The sequence below is a fragment of the Gigantopelta aegis genome, chromosome 14 (assembly GCF_016097555.1).
Source record: "Gigantopelta aegis isolate Gae_Host chromosome 14, Gae_host_genome, whole genome shotgun sequence".
Taxonomy (NCBI): domain Eukaryota; kingdom Metazoa; phylum Mollusca; class Gastropoda; order Neomphalida; family Peltospiridae; genus Gigantopelta; species Gigantopelta aegis.
The window spans coordinates 26593639-26604726 of NC_054712.1; the positions used below are offsets into that span (position 1 = coordinate 26593639).

The 11088-nt window shown below is 36.7% G+C and overlaps 1 protein-coding gene across 1 annotated transcript; it reads right to left on the bottom strand.

Annotated features, from left to right (window-relative positions):
• Positions 1-1257: 1257 nt before the first annotated feature.
• Positions 1258-9711, bottom strand: LOC121389161 (NFX1-type zinc finger-containing protein 1-like). Its single transcript, XM_041520769.1, is given in 3 exon segments — positions 1258-3921; positions 4331-7886; positions 7888-9711. Coding segments are annotated over 3 exon segments (5541 nt in total). The 3' UTR covers positions 1258-3760.
• Positions 9712-11088: the final 1377 nt, after the last annotated feature.

The window sequence follows — 11088 nt, forward strand, 5'->3', positions numbered from 1 at the left end:
TATGCACCAAACGTAATTGGATTTCCTGTTCTGTATGCTTAAATAATACAAATATTCCGGATAATGCCGCTTTAAGACTTAGCAAAATTCTTACGAATTCAACACCAATATCGAAGAAAAATGCATCATACTCGGTACCAGCAATAACTGCGTCAAACGTGTCAATGTCTGTGACGTCGTACACACGCAAGATGTCCCACACACACGAGGTATCCAACATAATTATACAGTCTGTTTTCAGCTTCCATCTATGGTGGTGTTTTTAACATTACCATCAACGCCAAAAGCAACGATGAAAACAATACTTCCAAATATCTGGCTAAACGGCGAGTATACTGTCCGATTCAGATTCCGATTAAATTGTACAGCAGCCATTACATGTAAGCCATGTGCAACACATTGGCTCAAACTAGGACGTGTCAAGGGTCACGCACTGTTCTGTTATTTTCGAGTTGTTTCTGTGTTTCTTCTTGCGACCAGTACCTTTCTAACTTCAATGGTTCTTTTGTTGTTACCACATTTTCTGTATTCGTTGTTTATAACGCCGATTATTTCTTCCATAATAACAATTTGAAAAGAACTAATTTGGATGTTTTAAACTAAAAATGTGTTTGCACTGTGTTTCCTGCTACTACTGGCGGTTTCTTGGTTGACGTCACAAAATGACTGGTTTTTAGGGTGTAGTTTGTGTGTGTGTGAGACATACGTTCTTTCGTGTGCTCGTGTGTTTATATGACTATATATGTATCAATATTTAAAAAAAAAAAAGGGTTTTATTTTATTATTTTGAGTGTTTTTGGAACTATTCTTCTGTGGATACTGTTATGTGTGCACCGGTAACGGTGCGTATGGATATATTGTTATGGCTGGTAAGCTTGTTACAGCAGCTGGAATCGTTAAAGATTGACAATGGGTAATAAAGAGAATAACCAACTCACTACGAGGAATTACGGATTATCTGTCCCTCGTGAATTAATGTTGTAAAACCCTTGCCAGAGGCTCGGGTTTACAACATTAATTCACTCGGGACAGATAATCCGTAATTCCCCATAGCTCGTTAGTTATTCACTCAGTAATATATGTGTACATTCACAGATATTTCAGTATTGATCTGTAGTAAATGACATTCGCAAATATTCCAATATTGACCTGTAATATACATGTATGATGTATGTGTACATTTGCAAATATTCCAATATAGATGTGTGATATATGTGTACATGCAGAAATAGTTCAGTATTGATCTGTAGTAAGTGACATTCACAAATATTCCAATATTGACGTGTAATATGTGTACATTCACAAATATTCCAATATTGATCTGTATACATGTACATTCACAAACATTCCATTACAGACATGTAATTAATTTATTCACAAATAATCCTGAACAGACATTCATTGACGAATACGCTGCCAAATACATGTATATAAATATATTTCAGTATTGACATATAATAGGTTGACAGATATTTCAGTATACACATATAATACATTGACAAATATTGCTGTACAGATAATAGACCAAGACATATTCCAGTATGGGCATATACAGTTCTACTGGGCCGCAGGTTACCGTGAGAATGATGCCAAATATTTGACAAATGTCAAAAAGTGCTAGTTTTTTTTAAAATTTAAACTGCCTTTTTTTGTGGTTTACATGGAGACAAAGTTAACCCTATATTATTTAATGTGACTTGATTTTTTCTTACCGTCCCTCTCCACCCCTTATTTTAAGCCAAGTGCAGTCCTGCACTGATAAATATTTCAGAATAATCATATAAGACAAGTATTTCGTTATATGCATTAAATACGTAAAATATGTAATACACTAATAAATTATTTTGAACTACAGAAATGAAATTAATTTTGCAAAGACAGTGTTGACTGTTGATAGGTTTGGGCAAACTTGAACCTTTTTCTTAAAATATGAGTTTGCAGAGTTGCTTCTAAGGCCATATTGGCCAAATAATCTGAATCTGAATATTTGACGTAGCAGGACGTTTAATATTGATTAATGACAAAAATTCAAAATGGCTGCCATAAATAACACTTTTCGTAATGGTAGGTTCATTTTAAATATATTATGGGATGTAATATACGCTTTGGTATGTTTCTCAGGGTGTTAATCTCAAACATGATGTTCAAAATGTGATCTGATGCATGGATATTGATATTTACTGGCAAGGTATAAAATCACATTAAGTTTGACTAATATGTAGTATCCAGTCGTCCAGGTGCCAGATCCCTATATGTAAAGATTGGTTGCTGTTATTTATGCAGTTCTTAGAGATGCCATTCAATATCCCGTTACTGTTGTATTCATTACTGAGTAAATGCATATAAAAACGCAAAATAGCATGAATTCAGGATAGAATATTGTATAAAAACGAATGGAAATTCAAAGCCTAACAATCTAATGGATTTATTCTCATGTGAAGAATTATATACATAGTAGTTATGTAAGAAACCAACTAAAGACATAGTTTATAACTATAGGCACTGGTAATCTAGTAGCTGAAAATATTTGTCTTGAGTAAATAAACAAATGTAGACCAGCTAAATCTCTAAAATACACTCTAGAATTTAAGACACTCAATATTATTGTTCTAACTTGTCTTAAGCTTGTAGCTTAAAGCAATAAACGAATTGAAATTGAGTCTTGACAGTAACAACTGAAGATATGTTTGCATTTAACTCATTATCATATCAATGAAATGCTTCATAATGGATTGGTTTCTTGGGAAGGGCATATTTCAAAATACTCGTTTTGGAATCGGATGGAGTTTGAAACTTTGCCCTTGTATTCACATTAGGAAGTAAAGTATTATAGTTTTGTAGGTGGCAGGGGCAGATGCATTAATGCCATGCATAACAAAATCCTTGATTAACTCATTTTGACTCAGTGAATATTAAATAGTTTTGGTGTCAGACATTGACAGAAATCAAAGATGCCAACAGAATCAATGCAACATTTATTAAAAGTATGTTAGGGAACTTTGATTAATCAATGGTTTTTCATAACCAAGAAACATGTTTGAAATCTAAATTAACTAATGTACTTCACTGATTAATACTTGGAAATTATGTTTTGGTGTCATATGGAAATAAAATGTCATACGATTAAGATTTCGATCGTGTCCCCTTCCCCCTCCCATCAAAGTTCTAAATTTACGTATCGCTCTTACGGGCTTGGGAAACAACAAACCATAGAATAATGGACATCGCTGTTTAAACACAATCACCCAATAGACGATGATTAAATAATATCCGGGGTGTTGCAACACAAATACACCATTCCTGGCTATAAATATGCTAACCAGTTAGATAGCATTTAAAAACACATCTGTAAACAGAAGCAAATGCCCCAGCACTACATAGTGTGTCACATGTCCTACCCTGATTTGGATTAAATACAAATATTTTATAGTTACTCAGTAAGAGTAGATCCTATAGCAACAGTGAATGCTATTTTAAGCATTGGACATACAAACCAAGCGGTTCATTTGTATGCTCTGGACAGCTTGCTTGTTCCCTAATTAAATACAAACATAAATAAATTATACCATCATCATCATCATCATCATCATCACAGCCATCAACACCACTACCATCATCATTATCATCAATTATCATCAGTTTATCGTATGTCATTCATCTCTACTCCGTATCTAAATTATATATGATGGTAACCTGTGTTAAGTCCTAATTATTAACATTTAGACCTAAAAAAACCCAATAAGGTTCTCCAGTATAAAATTTACTCAGGTTTCGATGAGGTAGCATGTCTGGCACCATCCAGTTCTGGCGCAAGTGCGCTATCAACCATCAAGCGATGACTTCTCCTATCTTGAGTTTTGCAGCATTCGGGACATCTGGCTTTCACTCCTTCAACACGTTCGCCAATGGAATAAATGTGACCTTAAAAATAAAATAAACAAATGTTGGTACTTTTTAAAAACGTCACATATTTAGTTTTATAATTTAGGTAACATAATTATGTAATTGATAGGCTTCGGAAGACGTCAGTAACTGGGGGAGTCATATAAATATATATAACACTTCAGAATGTTTATTATCAATTCTGATTGCATTTGAACAGTTTCTAATAATATGTTAATTGGCTATGTCAGTTGTCTTGGTCCCACTTATGAAGGTCACTTGTTAACCACTTGAATTGATACAATACCCACATAGAACAAAGGTCAGATTCATGCATGTACTTTATGAGGTGAAAGACCTTAACACATGTCTTTCAGTTTGGCCTGTATATATTGCTGCAGTATCATAAGAATCAATAGGAGTATTACACATTTACTTATGAACTCACCGTTTTTACATTTAAACCAGTGTCCAACAGAGAGATCAGCCACCTTCAGTATGGAAACCCTTTCAGCGTCAATGATTTCCTTCATGGAGTTTGGAGTAAGTTTCTTTATTTTTTCCACAACCGCTTTCACAAATTGATACCTCTGTGGTGTGAACGGGTGTGTGTCATCTACATACTGTAATACTCTCTGGAATCGTACTTCAAGAAGTGAATCTAGCTTAATGTTTCTGTCCAAAAGAGTCTCTTCTATTTTAATCATTCCCAGAGCTGCTGTATAGCGTTCTAGCTCCCTTTGGGCATCTGCAATCTCTTGCTCACTCAAAGCATATGTCTTTTTGTTCAGTATCCATTGACGAAATTGTTCTAAATCAGCAAGGTAAACTGCCACTTTTGATTTCAGTGAGGTCTTCATCGCAGTTACTAAACTGAATTGATTAATCAAATTCTCGATTTTCATTAAAAACTCAAGCTGGTTTAAAATGGTCGTGAGACCTGCCACGCTTTCATTATAACCACGAAGATACATCTCCTTTTTTTCACGGTGTTCTTTGTGAACCTGAATGCTAAATCGAACCTCAAACTGAAGCTGTTTGATGCTATTCTGGCTTTTCAAAATGTGTCGTTTCACATCTTCAATGTTTTGGAGTTGCTCTTTGATGAGCTTGCCATATCGCATGTTCTGACGGATAACAGTGTCACAAGATGGGCATGCCTTAAGTGATAGAACTTTGTCATCTGTGTGACTTTCAGTTTTCATCCATTGATCAAGATACGAAACTTCAAAAACATGACCACAATTCTCCAGTTTCACAAAACGTGCATCTTTTTTTGTTTCTTTTCCAGATAACACAAGTGCTTTGCTTACCAGTTCCTGATTGCAGACACGACATGCCTTGGGACATGGTTCTCCACACATTCCAATGCACTGATGACCACATGGAAGACGTTTTTCGCATGGGTAGTTACATGGGTCCCTGTTGCACGGCTCGCTGCATTTCTTCGTACACTGGTGATGTTCACAGATCCAGGCACAAGATGCCATACACGGCTCGCATACATCTCCACACTTCTTGGGGCATTTCCAGACCCTGTGTGTACACTGATTCTCACACGCCTTCTCACATGGTGGACAATTAGAGCAAGTGTTTGTACACTCATGACCACAAACAAGGATTTTGTTACATTTCTGTGAACAGCTTTTGTGAAGCTTTCCTTGATGACGTATGTTGCAGTTTCCCCAACACTCATGCCCACACGTCAGTGTAGCTTCACATTCTACTACACATTGTCGTTCAAGCAAATCTTCAGGTATGTGTCCTTTGTGGATTTTCAACTGTGCAGTACACTGATGTGGTGATCCACATAGGGCGCCACATGTATGGCCACAAGACAACACCCCAGTGCAGCTTTGTGTACAGGACATTTCTTCTGGATCAAGATAGCATTCCACCATTTGTTTATGTTGGCATCCAGGGATAATTTTTTCCACTTTCACTGTACATTTCCCACACTTTTCAAAACATAACCTTGTACACCGGTGATCAAGTGCACAAATAAGTTTAGTACACTGCTTCTTGCATTGATACGTCTCATGCTGTGGATCATAAGGATGACAGTGGAGAGTACAGTTATGGCCACATTCAAGTCTGAACTGACAAGCTTTCATGCAGCCTCCTTCAGGTGACTTTGCAAAATCTTCTGGTTTAGTTGCTAAAATCCCAGCATCATTTGGGTGGTTCTGACAAACTAATTTTAAAGCTGGACCAATTTCGTCATTAATCCTACGGTCTTTGACTAAATCTTTCCAGAGTTTACTGTTTTGTGACAGAAGGTCAAAGTTTCCAATAACAAAGAGTCCGTGCTTTGCACGAGAAAGAGCAACACAAATTCTGTTTTCTATTTTCAAAAACCCAACAATGTTTTCATCATTACTTCGAACTAATGACAAAAGAATGATGTCATTTTCTTCACCTTGAAAGTTATCAACAACAGTTACCCTGACTCCTTCAAAAATATGCTTTGGCATTAGTTTTTTCAATGTCAGTAACTGGCCAGAATATGTAGTAAGAATTGTTATTTGTGATTTGTCATATCCCTGTTTGAGCATGTATGAACATAATTCCACAATGTACTTTGCTTCAAACTCATTAGAGTGGCTAACCATTTCTCGGTCATGCTTCTCAAGATGGCTGTGTGTTATAAAGAACAAGTTTTTGGATACACCCATCACACTAGGATATAACTTTACCGAATTGCCATCTTTGAGGTTTGGATATATGTGTGTCATGAGACTCGATATTTCAGGTCTCATCCGGTGTTGAATCTCCAGTGTGTTGCAAGGAACTCCGTTATTTACCATTCTTTCAAAGAGGGATAGATCAAGAGAATAGTCTTTAGCGAGCCTGTATACATTTGGGTTGGGTCTCAGTTGCTTGTGATCTCCTATGAGAATAAGATGCTGACATCCTTGACCTAGAGTGGCGATAACATGCCCTTCAAGAACTTCGGCTGCTTCTTCAACAATTACTATCTTTGGTCCAATTTCTGATAAAACACGCTGATATTTTGCAGCACCCGTTGTTGTCATGCCAATCACAGTTGCCCTTTCTAACACCTTCTTGTCTTCCTGAATATCTATTTCTTTGAGCAAGTTGACAAAACGTCCGTATATTGTTTCTTTTGCAGCCAACTCCTGTTGAATGTGCTGACGAAATGCATAAATCCATGCTTTATAAAGTTTATACCTTTGAGGCATGGGTAATGTCCAAATATTCTCGATGCTTCTCATTTCCTGTGCACTCATTCTTTCTGATTCACGCAACTGTTTTACCAATTTTCTTTTCATTCTTTTTCTTGCTTTTTTCTGCAACTGGAACTGTTCAGTTAGCTGTGCATTATCGTGTGGTACACTGTCAGTGTTGGAAACGTCAACAACTATATAGTGTTTTCTCTCCTGAGGTACTTGCCTAACTATTGTTTTAGTTAGGTGTAAGTCTTCATTATCATCATCATCATCACCATAATCATCTAACTGCCTCTGCTGTTGAAGTATTTCAGCTTGCTCCTGCACAGCAATGAAATCATGATCTTCATGTTGCTCACTGTCTGATTGGTCATCAATATCCACTTCTTTTGCTACTGAAGCCTGAGCTTCACCAACCATCTGATCTAGTCCAAGCCATTTAAGCATCATAGACTGCTGCTTGACAATTACTGGTTTTTGTTCCAGTTCATGATTAACAAGTTGATTAACGAAATTACCCATATATGGTTTCAGTGTATTCTCATTAAGTATTTCTCTTTCACAAGATTCAAATGGTGCTGATTGGCATTCCATTTCAAACTGGAGTTGTTTCAGACGTTTCGTATATTCATACCGAACACGTCCCATTTCTCTACTACGAAATGAAGATTTTCTGAATTCCTGCCTTTTTTCTTTCAATGTATATTTTGAAATTATCTCACTTTGACTACGACTTCCGACTCTAATCATATTACCAGTAAAAAAATTTGCAATTCCTTCAAGAAACTGGTCGAGGGCATGGTTTGTGTAGCAAAACAATCAACATTGGTGAATTTTCTCCCGAATTCCAGACACTTATATTGTGAAGCAAAGCTTTCACTATTTTAAGCCCAACATATGTTTTTCCCGTTCCTGGAGGTCCTTGTGCCACAACAAATTCGTGTGTCAAAGCTGCCTGCAAGGCCATATATTGCGACTGGTTAAGATGTAATAATTCTGGTGTTGGCCAGTTTTTCAAATCGAGAATGCCAACGTTTTTTGCACGTCGTGACTTGGGACTGAAATTGTAATTTGCAACCTGTTGTCCATGTGTGTCATCATCCCTGATCACAAAAGCATCATCTACCAGAGGTCTAAGATCAAACTGGACAGATCGTTGAGATCGGAGGTACTTTGGCGGCAACAGATTATTGTTGCAGGTAATTATGTACCTCTGAAAAGGTAACTGCCCTTTATGTATTTGTTGGAGACATTTGAGAACATGTCGATATGCTTCAAAGAAGGCTGTCGTCTCCACCATCACAAAGCTAACATCGTCCAGTCCTTGTGGTAAATCATGTTCAAATGAGACATCAATTATTCCTTTTCTTAGCAGTTTGGAATCACGTTCCGATACAGTTGCAAAGAGAAATGTGTTGAAATTGTCATTGGACAGACACACCAGAGATCCATAAATAAGACGCTTAGTGTTTTCCCATCTGACATGTTTCAGTTCACCGACATCAAATTCAAGTCTGTGCAGAAGTGCACGTCGAGAACAGACTGTCTTGACTATTCTAACACCATTATACACTGTAATGTCTTTATTCTTTTGCCTTGGATATACTGGTTGTGGCTGCAAGTATACAGCAATGCCTTCGCGTAATGGACATATAAAGTCTTCTCTTAGCAACCTAAAATGGATGTCCAAGTATTGGTTCAGATCTTTGTAGCCTCCCTTTGCTTTGATTTCTCTAAGGAATGGTGTACGAGTACCTGGCTTAATATCTTCATCTGTCGGACATACAGACAAATCACGGAAATCATCTGGTGGCTCTTCTCCGACTTGTACAAAGTTGTTCCGTTTCTCTCTTTCACTGTGAATTTTTGTGAACATGCTTCCTTTCAGACCATCTAAGGCAGTCATCAATTCTCGAATTTCATCATCAACAATACTTGCATCCACATCGTAAGTATCTTCCAGTTCCATTATTGTAAACTTCAGAACATCCTTGAGTCCAAGAATCATAACCACCGAGTGTGGAAAAGACACAGATAGCTGTTGAAGTAAAACCAGCAAATTCTTTAGAAATTCTTTATCATCTCTAGCACGATCAGAAGAAGTGTCTTCTGCAAGAGACGTTAAGGCATTTGTTACAGTACCCTGTAAGAACTTTGACTGTTCCACTGTTCTTAAAACTTCAAAGAGAAGGGTCCTGATAGAATTTGTACCACAAGCCTTTGTCAGAAGATGCAGTATTACTCTCATCATATTATCAGATGGTATGGCTTGCAATAATGAAGCGAAATTTGTCTCTTCTGAAGCTAAAAACATCACTATATCAGATGCATCCTTGCATTTGAGTTCCACTAGCTGTCTGTACGTTAATTTTCGTACTTGGCTAATCACATCTCTTCTGTGTTGAATTGCATCACCACTGGAAGCACTATCCCGGTCTTTCTTCTGTTGGTGCTCCTCGTGCATTCTATCTCTTCCACCTCGACCTTCACCTCTGCCTCGGGGTGGTCGTCTATCGGTACCTCGAGTCCTCCAAGAGAAAGCACGGCACCCTTTATCTTCAATACGTGAAACATCGTCAAAGTCATCACGTTCGATGGGATGATTCACTGGTTGATTATTTCGTTCATTGCCATGCATATGTCTAAAATATCAATTGTAAAAAACAGTAACAGTTATTAATAATATACAAATAAGGGTATTCACGAGGTTAAGCGATTGCTCTTACACTTTAGACAGGTTGGGGGGTTGGGGTTGTTTTTTCTGTGTGTGTTTTTATTGTTTTGTTTTGTTTTTTGTTATGAGTTGTTGTTTGGGGTGGGGGTTTTTTTGGGGGGTTGGGGTTTTAGGGGGAATTTTAGTGGGTTTTTTTTGTTGTTGTTGTTGTTGGGGGTTTTTTGGGGGGAAGGGGGTTGCGCCTAACATTATCTGCATCTAATATAATAGAAGCCGATGGTACCAGTCAAATAGTTTGCGAGCGCTCAGCCTCTTGAATGTGCAAATGTTTTCATTTACTTTAAATTAAGCTAAATTAATTAATTAAGTAATAATTAAACGAACGAACGAACGAACGAACGGACACATAAAGAAAATAAATAAATAAATAAATGTTTGTCTGTTCTCAGCTGTACTGGTATCTGGTTATTGAAGATATATGATTGTCACAGCGTCTGCTGATAAAACTCTCTTTACAGATACTTGCCAAAAATATATTGTCCTTATATGTTTTAACATAAATATATTTTTGGATATCTGTTTATATATTTATTAAAACACAGAATGCAGCTTATATTTTGTAACCAAACAATTTTACCATTATAACCATGTATTTGCTCAACTTATAACACGATTGCATGACATCAGAATTGTTATATTCGTTTTCCTAAAATGTCTGTTAACATTGGTTCTCGAGGACTCCATTTTGTAAGCTTTTATAAATTAGTACATGAAACAGGTTACGTAGTTAACAATATTTACTGCTGATGCATGCTACAGTTTTTGACGCACGTGTGGTGATCTTTGCTACATAGAGGTCAGTTTAGTGCTCATTTGAAGTGTAGAAATACTAATAAAAAGATAGCTATTTGAATAACAACTGTCTGTTTATAAATATTGATATGCTCTAGAACCGAATGCTTATGCTCACCAAAACTGGTTCACCCATGATACTATGTTTATTTTATAATGGTTTACTATTATATTTTGTGGTACTTACAAATAAGGGTATTCAGGAGGTTAAGCGATCACTCTTACGATTTAGACAGGTTTTGAGGTTGTTTTTTTCGGGGGGTGGGGGGAGGTGTTTTTTTGTTATTGTTATTGTTGTTGTGGGGTTTTTTGGGGGTGCGTCTAATATTATCTGCATCTGATGTGATAGAAGACGATGCTACGAGTCAAATAATTGGCGAGCGCTCATCTTCCTGAACACGCTAATGTTTTCACTTACAATAAAATTAAGTTTAATTAATTAATTAATTAATTATGAAACAAACGAACGGACAAATAAATAAATAAATA